Source organism: Aotus nancymaae, unplaced genomic scaffold (genome assembly GCF_030222135.1).
Source record: "Aotus nancymaae isolate 86718 unplaced genomic scaffold, 86718_ANA_hifiasm-v0.15.2.pri h1tg000058l, whole genome shotgun sequence".
NCBI lineage: Eukaryota > Metazoa > Chordata > Mammalia > Primates > Aotidae > Aotus > Aotus nancymaae.
Genome location: NW_026988472.1, coordinates 9,911,212 through 9,929,198, shown reverse-complemented (window position 1 = coordinate 9,929,198; position 17,987 = coordinate 9,911,212). Strand labels below are relative to the sequence as shown.

At 41.5% G+C, this 17,987-nt stretch overlaps 1 protein-coding gene across 1 annotated transcript; it reads left to right on the top strand.

Moving 5' to 3' along the window:
* Nucleotides 1-6,028: 6,028 nt before the first annotated feature.
* GAGE10 (G antigen 10) lies at nucleotides 6,029-17,240 on the top strand. Its single transcript, XM_012471570.1, has 5 exons — nucleotides 6,029-6,107; nucleotides 6,673-6,798; nucleotides 10,327-10,358; nucleotides 15,097-15,190; nucleotides 17,218-17,240. Exons 1-5 carry the CDS (start codon nucleotides 6,029-6,031, stop codon nucleotides 17,238-17,240), a joined length of 354 nt encoding a protein of 117 aa, XP_012326993.1.
* Nucleotides 17,241-17,987: the final 747 nt, after the last annotated feature.

Sequence of the window (17,987 nt, the reverse complement as noted above, 5' to 3'; positions counted from 1 at the left end):
AATTGGTATTAATTTTTCCCTAGCTGTTTGGCACAATTTGCCAATGAAACAATCCGGGCCTGGCAACTTTATTTTCTTTAAAAAAGAAAACTTTTTTTTTTTTTTTTTTTAAAGAGCAGTTTTAGGTTTACAGCAAACTTGAGAGGAAGGTACAGAGATATCCCATATACCCCTCACCCCCACACATGCACAGCCTCCCCATTATCAGTAACCCTCACCAGCATGGTGCATTTGTTATAATTGATCATTATCACCCCAAGTCCACAGTTTACAGGAGAGTTCACTCTTAGTGTTGTACATTTTATGGGCTGGCATAACTGTATAATGACATGTTTTTACCATTATAGTATAATACAGAGTAATTTCACAGCCCTGAAATCCTCTGTGTTCTGCCTACTCATCTTTCCCTCCCCTCTAACTCCCAGCGTCCGCTGATCTTTTGACTGTCTCCATAGTTTTGCCTTTTCTGGAATGTCATCTATAGTTGGAATCATATAGTATGTATCTGTCACTTAGTAATATGCATTTAAGTTTCCTCTATGTCTTTTCATGGCTCAATAGCTCATTTCTACTTAGTGCTGAATAATAGTCCATTCTCTGGATGTATCATATCTTACTTATCCATTTCCCTACTGAAGGTCATCTTGATTGCTTCCCAGTTTTGGCAATTATGAATAAAGCTGCTTCTTCAAACATCCATGTGTTTGCAAAGGTATAGACTAGAAGATGAAACATAAATAAACAAATATCCATGTGCAGGCTTTTGTGTGGACATTTAAGTTTTCAGCTCCTCTGAGTAGATACCGAACCAGCATGATTCCTGTATGGTATGGTAAGACTATGTTTAGTTTTTAAAGAAACCACTGGCTGGGCGCAGTGGCTCAGCCACTTGTAATCTCAACACTTTGGGAGACCAAAGCGGGTGGATCACAAGGTCAGGAGTTCGAGACCAGCCTGGCCAATATGGTGAAACCTTGTCTCTACTAAAAATACAAAAATTAACCGGGCATGGTGACACATGCCTGTAGTTCCAGCTACTCGGGAGGCTGAGGCAAGAGAATCGCTTGAACCCAAGAGGTGGAGGTTGCAGTTAGCTAGGATTGTGCCACTGCACTACAGCCGGGGCGACAAGAGTGAGACTCTGTCTCAAAAATAAAAAAAAGCTTTTCAAATATGAATTCAATTTTTAATAGATACAAATCTATCCAGACTGTCTGTTTCTTTCTGCTTTCTTGCTTTCCTTTGGGTTACTTGAACATCTTTTTCTTTTCTTTTTAAAAATTTTAATAAAAATATATACAATTGTGTACTTTTTTTTTTTGAGAGAAGGTCTTGCTCTGTAGCCCAGGCTGGAGTGCAGTGGTGTGATCAGGGCTCAGTGTAACCTTGACTTCCCCGGGCTCAAGCAATCCTCCCGCCTCAGCCTCCCAAAGTGCTGGGATTAGAGGTGTGAGCCACCATGCCCGGCCTGAACATTTTGAAGTATTTCTTTTTATTTTATCTATTGTGTTTTGACTCTATCTTTTTGTATTTTTTAATGTGATTCATCATCTAGGAACTAAAATATACATACTTAACTCTTCATTGACTACTTAGAATAAATCTTTTACTATTTCATGTGGAATGTAGAAACCTTACCACCATTTAGATCCCTTTAGTCTTCCTGCCTTTATATTATAATTATCTTATACATTATATCTACATACCTTGAAATCCCATCACATAATGCTTTAATGAATGAATGAATGAAAAAAATATATATATATCTGAGACAGAGTCTTGCTCTGTATCCCAGGCTGGAGTGCAGTGGTGCGATCTTGGCTCACTGCAACCTCCACCTCCCTGGTTCAGGCAATTCCCCTTCCTCAGCCTCCCACCCGAGTAGCTGGGATTACAGGAGTGAGCCACCATGCCTGGCCAATTTTTATATTATTGTAGAGATGGGGGTCTCATTATATTGCCCAGGCTGGTCATGAACTCCTGGCCTCAAACAATCCATCCAACTTGGCCTCCCAAAGCACTGGGATTACAGGTATGAGCCACCATGCCTGGTCTGTGTTTTAATTTTTAAAATTTCCTTTAAAACCTTAAATATGTTTTAAATAATTGAAAAGGAGAATAATAGTCTATTACATTTTGCTAAATATTTACCATTTTTGTTTTGCTCTTTCTTCATTCCTGAAGTTCCAAGTTTCCTTCTCAGATCATTTTCTTTCTGTCTGAAGAACTTTCATTGCAATTCTTTTAGGTCTGCAAACAACACAGTTTCTTTGCCTTTATCTGTGACTGTCTTATTTATACCTTCATTCCTGAAGGATACGTTGCTGGACCTGGACTGATGGTTCTTTTCTTTCAGCACTTAAACAATGTTTAGACAGCCTGGACACGGTGGCTCAGGCCTGTAATCCCAGTACTTTGGAAGGCCAAGGCGGGAGCATCGCTTGAGCCGAGGAGTTCAAGACCAGCCTGGGAAATATAGTGAGACCTCAGCTCCATAAAAATAAAAAAAAGCCAGGCATGGTGTCATGCACCTATAGTCCCAGCTACTTGGGAGGCTTAGGCGGGAGGATTGCTTGAACCTGGTTTGAGGCCGCAGTGAGCTAAGATTGCACCCACTGCATTCTAGCCTGGACAACAGAGTGAGACCGTATCTCAGAAAAAAAAAAAAAAAATGTTGAGACACTTCCTACGTAAGTCCATGGTTCCTGATGAAACTTCTACAGCGATTTCAATCATGGTTCCCCTAAAAGTAAGGCATCCTTTTCCTCTGGAGGCTTTCAAGATTTTTTTTCTTTATCTTTAGTTTTCAGCAGTTTGATCATGGAATGTCTGGGCATGGATTTCTTTGGATCTACTCTATCTGGGGTTTGCTGAGCTTGTTGAATCTGTAGGTTTATGTTCTTACTAACTTTATGGCGTTTCTACCAATTATTACATCAAATATACAAATGTGTATAAATGTATATATATGTCCATATGTGTGTGTGTATTTTATATATATATATATATATATATATATACTTTTCTTTTATAGAAATGGGATCTTATTTTGTTGTCGAGTCTAGTCTTGAACTCCTGGGTTCAAGTAATAATCCTGCTTTAGCCTCCCAAAGTGCTTGGATTAAAGGTGTGAGCCACCATGCCTGGCCAAATATATATAAGTTTAAACAAATACTTGTGTTACCAGGAAAAGGGGTCCCAATCCAGACTCCAAGAGAGGGTTCTTGGAGCTTGGGCAGGAAAAAATTTGAGAAGAGTCGCAGACTACAGTGAAAGAAGAGCTAGTTGGCTGGGCGTGTGGTGGCTCATGCCTGTAATCCCAGCACTTTGGGAGGCCGAGATGGGTGGATCACCTGAGGTCAGGAATTCAAGACAAGCCTTGTCAACATGGTGAAATTCCATCTCTACTAAAAATACAAAAAGAAAAAAAAGAGCTGAGCGTGGTGGTGGGCGCCTGTAATCCCAGCTACTCAGGAGGCTGAGCAGGAGAATCGCTTGAACCCAGGAGGTGGAGGTTGCAGTGAGCCGAGATTGGAACATTGCACTCCAGCCTGGGCAACAAGACTGAAACTCCATCTAAAAAAAAAATAGAAAGAAGAGAAGAGATAGTTTATTGAAAGTCCATTATAGAGGAGGGTGTCCCCAGAAAGGAAGTAGAGGAATTCACTATCTTTGTTTTAAGTTTTTCTTTTCTTTTCTTTCTTTTTGAGACAGAGTCTCACTTTGTCTCCCAGGCTGGAGTTCAGTGGTGCGATCATGGCTCACTGCAATCTTGGCTCACCTTCTGTGCTCAAGTGATCCTCCCACCTGAGTAGCTGTGACTATAGGTGCATGCCACCATGCCCAGCTAATTTTTCTATTTTTTTTTTTTTTGTAGAGATGAGATTTTGTCATGTTGCACAGGCTGGTCTTGAACTCCTGAGCTCAGGTGATCTACCCACCTGAGCCTCCCAAAGTGCTAGGATGACAGGCGTGAGCCTTGCTCTGGCCATGTATTTCTTATATAGGGGTCTTATCTATGTAAAGACTAAACTTATATGTATCCTTGTGCATGTGGGCTGACAGCATGATGAGATATATCATTCTACTGATTAAAAGAAAAGTATCCTTGACGTTCCAGTGTGTAAGTATGTGAAAGCATAATTATTTTGGAAGCATATATTGCTATGGGTGTTGGGACCCCTGCACCTTCCGCTGCTGTGGGAGCATGTCCTTGTGGGTACCTTTAGTCTGTTTTCTCAACTACAAACATGTTAGGGCCATGGGTTGTGACTGGTAAGGAATGTGTCTTGCTAGTTCCAAGATGGAGTTGATTTTCAAATGGTGTCACTCTGGCTGTCCTTGGCTCCTGTTTCACAGGTACTGTCACTTCTCCTTCGGCGATTGTGATGCTACAAATGGTAGATAAACGTTTGAGTATTTTCCTACAGGACCTTGAGGTTGTATTCATTTTTCTTTCAGTCTGTTTCTCTGACTTGTTCATGTTGAACGATTTCTATTTGGGGTAGGTCGTTATTTCTGTTTCAGCAGGTGGTCTACCTGTCTTTCCAGGCAGTCACCATGGTCCTCGTCCCCATGGTGAGGCCAGAGCAATGGAGGGCCCTGGATGGGAGGGGGGTTCAGTTGAAGATGGAGTGAGTTTTGAGGGGAGCACTATTTGAGGTATTTGAGTCCCCGAGGCACAGGAAACAGCAGAGGGAGGTCGGATTCCGTTATCTTCAGCGGGGATGGGAATTGGGAGTTTGGGGTGTGGGGCTTGCAACGGCAGCCCTCCCTTTCCCACCGACAGCTGCGCATGCTCCTTGGGCTCCGGTCTCAGTGCGCATGTTCACTCGCCGTCTTCCGGTCAGCGTGTGCGCCGGCGTGAAGGACGCCAGGGTGCTGTGAGGGTGGGTGTGGTGTCGCGTTCCTGCCATCCGGATTCGTTTTCCTCTACGGAGACTCATCTGGTAGGCCCGAAAGCATTCCCCCCAGGCGCTGAAGTGTGAGTGAGGGTGAGGAGGAGGCAGTGAGCTTCGTGGGGGTCCGGCGGGTCCTGCTGCGTTGTCTGTGGTCTCTGAGAGACAAGGGCCTCATGGCTTCTGAAAGAGAAGGGCCTCCTTACCTCGAAAGAGCAGGGCCTCGAGGTCGTACTCCTCTTTACAGGCTGCGAGGCCACCATCAGCTTTGTGGTCGTGAAGGGGCCAGGACAGGGAGGAAGGTGGGCCGCAGAAGGGAGGCAGTCTGGGGCTCAGGTGAAGCTGGGGCAAGTGCTGGGGGTGATGTTGGAGGAATGGAAGTCCTGAGGTGCCAGAATCCCCCACACAGGGCAGATTCCTGAGTCCTGAATGGGGCCCCGTGGGTGGGGGCGAGGGGATGGGGGCGAGGTGGAAAGTGAAGAATGGGCCTGGCATCTGGGAAGGCTGTGGGCTGCTTCGCGCCCCCTAGCATCGTGGAGAGCAGAGCGTCCGAGTGAGAAGCCACGCCAGGTCTCACCTCCACCGTGGAGGGTCCAGAAACAATGGGAAGGACTGGGCGAGGCTGTGCCGTCCAAGCAAACTTGATTTGAGGGGGTGACTGGCTCTAGTAAGTCGGAGTGTGTCACAAGCGGTAGTCACGGGAATTGTGATTCACTAGTGTTTTCATGTGGCGTTCACTCGTGAAACTAAACCTCATCTGAGGAGGGCGGTTCCCTTGAGCAGGGAGGTCAAGGCTTCAGCGATCTGTGATGGCGCTGCTGCACTCCAGCGTGAGCGACAGAGCCAGACCGCGCATCCAAAAGCAATTTAGAAAAACATGTCTGCTGCCTTTTGCCACACGCCTTAAGATGATTGTTCTGTCAGCATGGCCAGCAGAAGTGGCTTTGCAGGCACTCGGAAAAGGTACACACGTATGCTCAACTGTGTGACTTATTGTGAGAGCGTTTTCAAAAATAAAATGACAAGTTACCATTTAACCATGGAAGTGATCGAATATAGCTGTCCTCTCAAGTGCATGTTCCCAATCACGGCTTTTGTTTGTTTGTTTGTTTGTTTCTTCAGCGAGAAATATGAGTTGGCGAGGAAGATCAACCTATCGGCCTAATCCAAGACGCTGTGTAGAACCTCCTGAGACGATTGGGCCTGTGCTGGTGAGTGCTTTAATGTTAATTCGATATTTTCTATTAGCAGAAATTAATATTTGTGATAATGTTGCTGCATAGGTGTATAGACACTCATAAAATTGTTTCATGCTGATAAAAATGATTATGGTGTCTCATGAAGGGAACATTGATTCAGGAGGATTTTGTTTCTCTCTTGTGTTCTTCAGCTTTTGCCCATGACTTCTTTCTCATGGTGAGCTTCTAATGACAGAGTGTACACGTCGTGTAATAGCTTCCAAAGTCCTTCTGGGTCACTGTTCTCACAGTAACCTTCCTGTGGGTAGAGTAACCTTATTGAGCATAGACAATAGAGATGGAGAAACGTCTATTTTTTTGTTTTTTGTTTTTGTTTTTCCTTTTTTCTCCTTCCTGCTTTGTTATGAAGAAGAAATGTCTTTAGGCTTAGTTATGATCAGAAATATCTATGTATTCTGTGTGTGTGTATATATATATGTAACCATATATTAATAACAAACCTGTTTTTTCTTTATTTGCGCGCGCGCGCGCACGCTCACGCACACACACACACACACACACACCACACTTTCCCTGGCCTGAGCAGTTCAGTGAAAAAGAAGTGGAACCAGCAAAACCTGAAGAAGGGGAACCAGCAACTCAAAGTCAGGATCCTGCACCTGCTCAGGAGGGAGAGGATGAGGGAGCATCTGCAGGTCAAGGTGAAGGGAAAGGGAAGAAGAATGCCTGTTACCGGGGATGCGGGGGATGGGTTGAGGTTTGCATCTCATGCATTGCCACATAGCAGGAACAGGAGGAAAGAAAACAATGAAAAGAATGCCTGAAATGGACTGGAAAAGTGAGGAGGGTGTGTAGTTTGCAGCTTAGCTTAGGGAAACCCCTCACTATGATGAAACGTGTCCACGTTAAGAATAAGAGAATGCAGGCTTGGGGATTGGGTTTTATCCAAGAAGAGTTGACTGGTGAATGCAAAATTTGTGTTTTGTTTCAAAGTTTGTGTCTTTCTACCATCTATCTATGTAAAAAGAAGTAAATAATTTTGCTGAAAATGCTTAAAACTCCAATGGTTTACTGTAAGGTAGCTTAGTAGTGGCCCAGGAGTAGACCCAGTTCAGAGGAGCAGGAGTAGCTCTAAAAACCGAGTCACTGAACTTTGACCACTGTTTCCTTTGATTGATATTTTAATGTGATGGGTTTGATAAAAACTGAATGAATCAGGATACTGCCATATGTGGAGCTGGTTTAGTATGATTTTCTTTTCTTTTTTTTTTTTTTTTTTCTTTTTGAGACAGAGTCTCGCTCTGTTGCCCAGGGTGGAGTGCAGTGACGCGATCTCGGCTCATTGCAACCTCCGTCTCCTGGGTTGAAGGAATTCTCCTGCCCTCAGCCTCCTGAGTATCTGGGAGTATAGGTGCCCACCACCACACCCAATTAATTTTTGTATTTTTAATAGAGATGGCATTTCACCATGTTGGTCAGGCTGCTCTTGAACTCTCGATCTTGGGACCTGCCCGCCTCAGCCTCCCAAAGTGCTGAGATTACAGGTGTGAGCCACGACGCCTGGCCGATTTAGTATGATTTTCTAATTGGGTTTAAGAGGTGATGAAATCCTTTTATGGTTAGAAAAACCATAAAAGTAAGTATTCTGAGGTTAACATGAGAGAAATAATTTGTCCTAGATAAAATAGTTTGAGGTAGGGGCGGTGGCTCACGCTTGTAATCCCAGCAGTATGGTAGGCAGATGCAGGCCGATCACCTGAGGTCAGAAGTTTGAGAACAACAGCCTGGCCAACATGGTGAAACCCCATCTCTACTACAAATACAAAAATTAGCTGGGCGTGGTGGTGGGCGCCTGTAATCCCAGCTACTCAGGAGGCTGAGGCAGGAGAATTACTTGAACCTGGGAGGCAGAGGTTGCAGTGAGCCAGATTCACAGCACTGCACTCCGGCCTGGGTGACAAGAGCGAAACTCAGTCTCAAAAAAAAAAAAAAAAAGTACTTTGAAACAAAACATTTATGTAACTCAGGTCATTGATTATTTTAGGGATTTACTGTTAAGGTTTCTAGAATATGATTGACAACAATACCCATTAATTGCTGTCCCCCCACTCCCTTATTCTCAGTGCAGGACAGTATATTTGCTGTGATTCACAAACCATGTAATTTTTGGTGCTTTGTTCTACATGGGGTTCATTTATGGAATAGTGTATTTAGGACCCTTGGACCGAAATACAACTTTATTTGGAAAAGATTAAGTTTCTGTTTAAACCAATAGGTAATGGGTGTCATGAGTGTAAGATTTTCCATAGTCCTCAAGTCCATTCAGCTAATGAATCCTCGGAAATTTACATTGTAATTGTAACTGAAATCCTATCCATGTTGTGGACTTCAGATTTCTTAGCTGATGCCCACTGCTCCTGGTACTCTATGGCTGAATATAAGCATTGTAGAAATCCTGTGGTTTATCCTCAGATTTTCATTTAAGAGCAAGGTCTCAACCTGAGTTGAATGCCATGCACTCATAGTCCCAGCTACTTAGGAGGCTGAGGTGAGAGGATTGCTTGAGCCCCGGAGTTCAAGCCCAGCCTGGGAAACATAGCAAGACCTCATCGATAACAAATAAATAAATAAATAAGGATAGAAACAAAGAAAGAAATACATAAAGGTTTCACGATATAGGAAAACAAACATGCAAAGTTTGTTTCTAGTTGCTGGTAATGTTGCACACATAGGTCCTTACTGAACTGTAACGTTTAAAAATAGTTCAGATGATAAATTCTATGTCATGTGTGTATATATATATATATTTTGTACCACAACCAAAAGAAACCTCCTGGCTTTGTAAATTCAGTGTGGTTGTCATATATTCTTCTAAGTTTTTATTTGTATATTTTCAAGAGGTAACATTTATAGAAAATTTGCAATTATACTACAGTCAAGTCATATACTTTTCACCTAGATTCACCAACCGTTAATAGCTTTTGCTCCGTTGGTTTGATATCTGTTCCCTCCCTGTCTTACCCTGCTGCCCACACACTCACACACACACACTTACGGATATTATGTTTACTGTTATTAATGGTCAATTGTTTCGATAAAGTTTCAGGTATTATGGCCCTTTCCCCTGTGCAGTTGATTGTGTGTATATTGTCAGAACCTAGAAGAAGTCATTCCTTGGATCATCACTGCACAAAGATCAAAATCAGCAAATTTAACAATGAGAAAATGCAGTCATTTCATGTACAGTGTGTACTCAACTTCTGCCAGTTATTCAGACAATTTCATTCATTCATTCATTCGTTCGTTCATTCACTCATTTATTGAGACAGAGTCTCACTCTGTTGCCCAGGCTGGAGTGCAGTAGTACGATCCCGGCTTACTGCAGCCTACGGTCCGAGGATCAAGGGATTCTCATGCCTCAGCCTTCTGAGTAGCTGGGAGTACAGTTGCCGGCCATCGCGCCTGGCTAATGTTTCTTTTTCTTTTCTGCTTTTTTTTCTATTTTTAATGGAGGTGGGGTTTCACCACGTTGGCCACGCTGGTCTTGAACTTCGGACCTCACCTGATCTGCCCACCTTGGCATCCCAAAATGATGGGGATTACAGGCGTGAGCCACCATGCCCAGCCTAGATAATTTCCTTTATAGAATTTCTTTATATAATGCAGAGTCCAGTTCAGGATCACATGTTGCATGTACTTGTCATGTGGTTTTACTTTCCTTTAATCTGGAATGGTTCCTTAATTTTTCTTTGTCATTCATGATACGAACATTTTTGAGGAGGATAGACCAGTCGGTTCGTAGAACGTTCAGCAGTCTGGGCTTTTTCGTGTATGTTTCAGAGATTTTCACTCAGCGTTTATTGGTGGCTACTCGTGCCATATTAGACGTCTAAGTGTTAGGACTGTAAGTGCTATGAGACAGTATTTCAGCCTTGAGTCATTTGATACGATAAGGACACTGAGAAGTCCAATAACAGAGAAGTGCAAAGGAGGCAACAAAGTTGTGTGAGGGCAGTCTTCGGGAAAGAAGGGGTAATATTTGGAAAACCCCGTTTTCCTGTTTTCTGCTAACGGACTCCTGAAATAATGTTCCTGGGATTGTTATGAACACATTTATTATGACACTAGCTAAAGCTTTTATTTAATAAGACCGAGAGCATGAATATGATTTCCTTATTCACATTTCCTGTTTTACTGCTTGAATGGATAATTTTGTTTTCGTTTTTAAGGGCCGGAGCTTGAAGCTGATAGCCAGGAACAGGTTGACCCGAAGACTGGGCGTGAGCCTGAGCGTGGAGATGGTCCTGATGTCCAGGAGATGCTCCTGCCAAATCCAGAGCAGGTGAAACCGCCAGAAGCAGGTAGGCAATTTATGAGGCATGCAAGTTGTAGGGTGTCTGTTTCCAGAGTATGATATTCTTATTATTACTGTTTTTGAGTCGGAGTCTCGCTCTGTTGCCCAGGTGGAGTGCAGTGGTTCCATCTTAGCTCACAGGAACTTCCGTTTCCGAAGTTGAAGTGATTCTCCTGCCTGAGCCTCCCGAGTAGCTGGGATTACAGGCGTTCGCCTCCCAGCCTAGCTAATTTTTGTACTTTTAGTCAAGACGGGCTTTTGCCATGTTGCGCGGGCTGGTCCCGAACCCCTGACCTCAGGTGATCCACCTGCCTCAGCCTCCCAAAGTGCCAGGATTCAGGTGTGAGCCACCGCGCCAAACCGAGGATTACATTTTTAATAACAGAGAGGTAGCGATACTGCCTCCTTAACAATAGAGGTCTTCTAACATAATAGTTATTTGCAACATAGTTCAGCACCCGACCTATAGACTGTCAGATACAGAAATACACTGAGTCAAAGTCATCTTGAATGAAAACTTTTGAGTATAAATCCTTAAACCGATGGCTCATATTTTTCAGACTCTTTGTAAAGGTCTGCTTTTAACAAATACATAAGGCATTTGTAACACCCACCAGTTGGTGTGAAATACTCTGAAGCCCTTGATGCAGGTTCCAATAGCAGCTCTCTTAAGAGCATTTGTGAGATTTTGAGGGGATCCTTTAACTTCTCAACCTATCTTTAGTTACTATACAAATAGTGAGTTTAAGTCAGATATATTAAAATCATTTTTCATTCTGGTTCTTTCATACTGTGATCCTGATGGATAGAATGCATAGGATACAAAGCTCTTCTGTTTGTATGATTTGTTTGTCATATATCGTGAAACCCTGGCGTGTGTCATCTGAAAACCTGTGAGTTCAGATTTCATTGCTGCTAAGAAAGTGAGTGGGCACTTTCTTAGACCTGAATGCGTATGGTTAGATCCTGTCAAATTCTGAATTCTCTGGCTTCTTCTGTTTGTTCGTTTGAGACAGAGTCTCATTCTGTCACCCAGGCTGGAGTACGGTGGTGGGATTTCAGCTAACTGTAATCTCTGCCTCCCACACTCAAGCGATCCTCCCACCTCAGCCTCTTGAGTGGCTGGAACTACATGCACAAGCCACTGTGCCTAATTTTTTTTTTTTTTTAATTTACTATAGAGATGAGGTCTCACTATGTTGCTCAGCCTGGGATTGTCTGGCTCTTAATGAATAATTGGTTTTTAAATCTTTTCCCAAAGAAACCTTGCGTGACTGAGTTATCAAATGGCTTGAGACTGTTTAGTTTCAATCATCTGTGGCATGTTGATCAGGGATGCTCAGCATCGGTGTGAGTAAGATGCCTGTGTTAAGCATGCTCCCTGCCCCACTGTCAGTCTTCATGAACCACTATTTCTAGTAAGACTGTAGACACATACATGATACAATCACCTCCAACCATATCAAATGTTACATGTAAGTTTCAACTTTTGAGGCATGAGTTGATAAAATCTGAAGTTCAAATACCATGACTTTAATACTTCCTGAGTAATCAACTGAAGTATGTTTTACATATGTGTTTTCCAAATTACCGACTGTTAATGATAAGTGCTTCTGAATTTAAAGGACGCACTTGATGTTTAGGGAGGAAATTACCGTTAAGTTCTGCAGGTCTACCCTCAAAGTGTGTACAGAGGTTTAATTGGATGTAAGACACAGGATCACCCTTAGGGTTCTGTTTGTAGTCCATTTTAGGAAACCCAAAGTGTAATGTGCTTTGTATGCCTTTAGGGTCATCTAAATCATCTGTTGCTAAGTCATGTTCCCAACTGTTGTGTTTCTGTTACAGGTGAAAAGCAATCAAAGCTTTAAAAGAAGACATGCTCAAATGATGCAGGCTGCTTTCATGTTGGAAAGTTGCTCATGAACGTTCTCTCAATAAAGCTATACAGCCCTTTGCAATGAAGTCTTGCGCATCTTGTGTGAACTTTATTTCTAGGTATTTTGGTGTTATAACGAAGAACAATTGAGTGGTGAATGTAAAATTTGTATTTTGTATTTTACTGTAACGTAGCTTAGTCGTGGCCCAAGAATTGACCCAGTTCAGAAGAGCAGGAGCAACTCTAAAAACCAAGTTGCTGAATGTTGGCCACCATTTCCATTGATTCTTATTTTTATATGGTAAGTTTATTGAAAGCTGGATAAATCAGCATACTGCCATACAGGTAGCTGGTTTAGTATGATTTTCTAAGTGGGTTTAGGATGTGATTCGATCCTGTTATGATTAGAAAAAGCAAAAAAAGAATTATCCTTCCTGAGATTAACATGAGATAGAAATAATTTCTCCTAGATAAAATAGTTTGAAACAAATCATTTATTTAACTCAAGTCATGGATTATTCTAGGGATTCACTGTTAAAATTTGCTAGAATATGACTGACAACGATGCCCATTAATTGCTGTTCCCCGACTCCCTTATTCTCTGTGCAGGACAGTATATTTGCTGTGATTCACAAACCATGTTATTTTGGTGCTTTGTTCTGCATGTGGTTCATTTATGGAATATTACATTTAGGACCTTTGGACCTAAATATAACTTTATTTGAAAAAATTTACATTTCTCTTTACACCAATAGGTAATGGATGTCATGAATGGAAGATTTTTCATAGTCCTCAAATCCATTCAGCTAATGAATCCTCAGAAATTTAAATTGTAATTATAACTGAATTCCTATCCATGTTGTAGACTTCAGATTTCTTAGCTGATGCCCACTGCTTTTAATACTCTATGGCTGAATATAGGCATTGTACAAGTCCTGTGGTTTATCCTTAGATTGTTATTTGAGAGAAAGGTCTCAACCTGGGCTGAATGCTGTGCACACATAGTCCCAGCTAATTGGGTGGCTGAGGTGAAAGGATTGCTTGAGCCCAGGAGTTCAAGACCAGCCTGGGAAACATAGCGAGACCTCATTGCTAACAAATAAAGAAATACATAAAGGTTTCATGATATAGAAAAACAAACATAGAAAGTTTGTTCCTAGTTGCTGGTAATGTTGCAAATACAGCTCCTTCCTGAACTGTAACACTTAAAAATAGTTAAGATGGTAAATTTTATGTTGTGTATTTTTTTTACCACAACAACAAACAAAAAAACTCCTGTCTACCCACATTTGGTGTAGTTGTCATATAGTCCTCTAAATTTTCATTCGTATATTTTCAAGACATAACATTTGTAGAAAATTTGCAGTTATAGTACAATTAACTTGTATACTTTTCACCTAGATTCACCAATTGTTAATAGCTTTTGCTCCATTGGTTTGATATATCTACCCTCCCTGTCTTACCCTGCTGCCCACACACTTGCACACACACTCATGGATATTATGTTTATTGTTATTAATGGTGAATTGTTTAGATAAAGCTTCAGGTATTATGACCCTTTACTGTATGTACTTGAGTGTGTGTATATCATCAGAAGAAAGAAAAAGTTATTCCTTGGATCAGCACTGCACAAAGATCAAAATCAGGAAATTTAACAATGTGAAAATGCAGTCATTTCATACACAGTGTGTACTCAAATTTTCCCAATTATTCAGACAATGTTTTTTCTTTCTTTCTTTCTTTGAGATGGAGTCTCACTCTGTTGGCCAGGATGGAGTGCAGTATTGCTATCTTGGCTCAATGCAACCTGCACGTCCCAAGTTCAAGGGATTCTCATGCCTCAGCCTCCTTAGTAGCTGGGACTACAGTTGCCAAGTACTGCGCCTGGCTAATGTTTCTTCTTTTTTTGTAGTTTTAGTAGAGATGGGGTTTCACCACGTTGGCCAGGGTGGTACTGAACTCCTGACCTCACCTGATCTGCCCACCTTGACGTCCCAAAATGCTGGGATTACAGGCGTGAGCCACCATGTCTGGCCCAGATAATTTCCTTTACAGAATTTTTTTTTTCTAATGCAGAGTCCAGTTCAGGATCATGTACTGCATGTGCTTGTCATGTGGTTTTAGTTTCCTTTAATCGCAAATGGTTCCTTAATTTTTCTTTGTCATTCATGATATGGACATTTTTGAAGAGGATAGACCAGTTGGTTTGCAGGATGTTCAGCAGTTTGGGCTTTTTCGTGTATGTTTTAAAGATTTTTCACTCAGCGTTCATTGGTGGCTACTCAGGCCATATAAGAGTCTTAAGTGCTAGGAGTGTAAGTGCTATGAGAGACAGGATTTCTGCCTTGAGTCATTTAATATGATAAGGACACTCAGAAGGCCAATAACAGAGTGGTGCAAAGGAGGCAGCAACGTTGTGTGAGGGCAGTCTTCAGGAAGAGGGTAATATTTGGAAAACCCTGTTTTCCTGTTTTCTGCTAACAGACTCCTGAAATAATGTTTCTGGGATTGTTATGAACACATTTATTATGACACTAGCTAAATCTTTTATTTAATACACCGAGAGGATGAATATGATTTCCTTATTCATATTTCATGTTTTACTGCTTAAATTGATAATTTTTTTTTTAATTTTAAAGGGCCGGAGCCTGAAGCTGATACATGAGATAGAAATAATTAACATGAGATAGAAATAATTTCTATTTCTAGAATAGAAATAGAACTTAAATAGTTAAGTTCTGAACCTGGAGCCTGAACCAGGAACAGGTTCACCCGAAGACTGGGTGTGAGCGTGGAGATGGTCTTGATGTCCAGGAGATGCTCCTGCCAAATCCAGAGCAGGTGAAACCGCCAGAAGCAGGTATGCAATTTATGAGGCATGCAAATTGTAGGGTGTTTGTTTCCACAGTATTACCGTCTTCTTCTTTTATTGTTTTTGAGATGGAACCTCACTCTGTGGCCCAGGGTGGAGTGCAGGGGTGCCATCTTAGCTCACTGGAACTTTCACCTCCCAGGATCAAGTGATTCTCCTGGCTGAGCCTCCCCAGTAGCTAGGATTACAGGCGTGTGTTAATGCACCCAGCTAATTTTTGTATTTTGAGTAGAGATGGGCTTTTGTCATGTTGTACAGTCTGGTCCCAAGCTCCTGACCTCAGGTGATCCACCTGCCTCGGCCTTCCAAAGTGCCGGGATTACAGGCATGAGCCTCCCTGCCTGACCCAGTATTATATTTTTAATAACAGAGAGGTAACAGTACTGACTCCTTAATAATAGAGTTCTTATAACATAAAGGTTATTTGAAACGTAGTTTAGGCCCCAGCACCTGACCTATAAACTGTCAGATATAGAAACACACTGAGTCAAAGTCATCTTGAATGAAAACATTTGATTTTAAGTCCTTAAACCAATAGTCCCTAATTATAAGATGCTTTTGTAAAGGTCTGCTTTGAACAAATATGTAACACATTGCTTCTTTCATACTCTGATCCTGTTGAATAGAATGCATAGGATATAGAGATCATCTGTTTGTATGATTTGTTTTTCATAAATCATGAAACCCTGGCCTGTGTCATTTGCAAACCTGTGAATTGAGATTTCATTGCTACGAAGAAAGTGAGCAGGCACTCTGCTTCATGTTTGTTTTTCTGTGTGGAGACCTGAATGCCTATTGTTAGATCCTGTCAAATTCTGAATTTTCCGGCTTCTTTTGTTTGTTTGTTTGTTTGTTTGAGATAGAGTCTCACTCTGTCACCAGGGCTGGAGTACACTGGTGCGATTTCAGCTCAATGCAACTTCTGCCTCCCAGGCTCAAGCAATCTTCCCACCTCAGCCTCCTGAGTGGCTGGAACTACATGCACAAGCTACTGTGCCTAATTTTGTTTTTGTTTTTGTTCTTTTTTTTTTTTTTTAAAATTTATTGTAGAGATGAGGTCTCACTATGTTGCCCAGGCCTGGATTCTCTGGCTGTTAATGAATAATTGCTTTTTCAATATTCTTTCAAGAAAACCTTAAGTGACTGAATTATCAAGTGGCAAGAGACTTTTTACTTTCTATTATCTGTGGAATGTAGATCAGTGATGCTTAGCATGGGTGTGAGTAAGATTCTTCTGGGCTAGGTGCATTGGCTCACACCTGTAATCCCAGCACTTTGGGAGACTGAGGTGGGTAGATCACGAGGTCAGGAGATCAAGACTATCCTGGCCAATATGGTGAAACCCCGTCTCTACTAAAAATACAAAAATTAGCCAGGTGTGTTGGCGGGTGCCTGTAATTCCAGCTACTCGGGAGGCTGAGGCAGGGGAATCTCTTGAACCGGGAAGCGGAGGTTGCAGTGAACCGCGATTGCACCATTGCACTCCAGCGTGGGCGACAGAGCAAGACCCTGTCTCAAAAAAAAAAGATCCTTTGTTAAACACCCTCCCTGCCCTACTGTCAGTCTTCATGAGGCACTATTTCTAATAAGACTGTAGGCACATAGATGATATAATCACCTCTAGCTGTATCAAATGTTATATGTAAATTTCAGCTTTTGAGACATGAGTTGATAAGATTTGAAGTTCAAAGACCATGACTTTAATACTTTCTGAGTAATCAACTGAAGTATGTTTTTCACATGTGTTTTCCGAATTACTGACTGTTAATTATAAGTGCTTTTGAATTTAAAGGAAGCACTTAATGTTTAGGGATGAAATTACTCTTAAATTCTGCAGTTCTACCCTCAAAGTTTATATAGGGGTTTAATTGGATGTAAGACACAGGATCACCCTTAGGGTTCTGTTTGTAGTCCATTTTAGAAAACCCAAAGTGTAATGTGCTTTGTATGCCTTTAGGGTCATCTAAATTATCTGTTGCTAAGTCATGTTCCCAACTGTTGTGTTTCTGTTACAGGTGAAAAGCAATCACAGTGTTAAAAGAAGACACGCTCAAATGATGCTGCTTTCATGTTGGAAAGTTGTTCATTAAAGTTCTCTCAATAAAGCTTCATAGCCTTCTGCAAAGAAGTCTTGCACATCTTTTGTAAACTTTATTTCTAGGTATTTGATGCTGTGAAATATATATCATTCTTTGAAATGTTATATTCTGTTTGAGGTGATATGTAGAGACCTAATACTTATATATGGATTTTTCTATCCAGCAACCTGTTAAATATGCTTATGAATTCTAAAAGTTTACTTCTAGATCCTTTTCAGTCTTCAACATACAGAGTCATATCATCTTTGAATAAGAGTAGTTGTGTTTCTGCCATTTTTTTCTATTTCCTTTTGTATTTTTTGTAGAGATGGGGTTTTGATATGTTTCCAGGGCTGTTCTTGAACTCTTTAGTGCAAGTGATGCACCCCTCTCAGTCTCCCACAGTGATGGGATTACAGGCGTTGGTCACCACACCAGGCCTGTTGCTGCCATTTTGAAGAGTTTTATTTCCTTTTCTGAATTTATGGGCAGACCCACCTGGTACAATGGTGATAGTGGACATCCTTGTCTTATCCATGCTGAGAAATGAAAATATTTAAGCATTTCACCATCATATTTACTGTAGTAGTTTTGGACTTTATCAGAGTAAGTCATTCCATTCTGTTCTAATTTGCTAAGAGTATTCATTTTGAATATATGTTGAATTTCATCAAACAGTGCATCTATTTTGATTACCAAGGAATTTT

What these genes read in the sequence shown, in the direction of transcription:
- GAGE10 (XM_012471570.1), top strand. Translation starts at nt 6,029, where the DNA reads ATGAGTTGGCGAGGAAGATCAACCTATCGGCCTAATCCAAGACGCTGT. An exon ending in TGAGACGATTGGGCCTGTGC is followed by an intron (nt 6,108 to 6,672) that starts TGGTGAGTGCTT and finishes CACACTTTCCCT; the next exon opens with GGCCTGAGCAGTTCAGTGAA. An exon ending in GGGAGCATCTGCAGGTCAAG is followed by an intron (nt 6,799 to 10,326) that starts GTGAAGGGAAAG and finishes TTCGTTTTTAAG; the next exon opens with GGCCGGAGCTTGAAGCTGAT.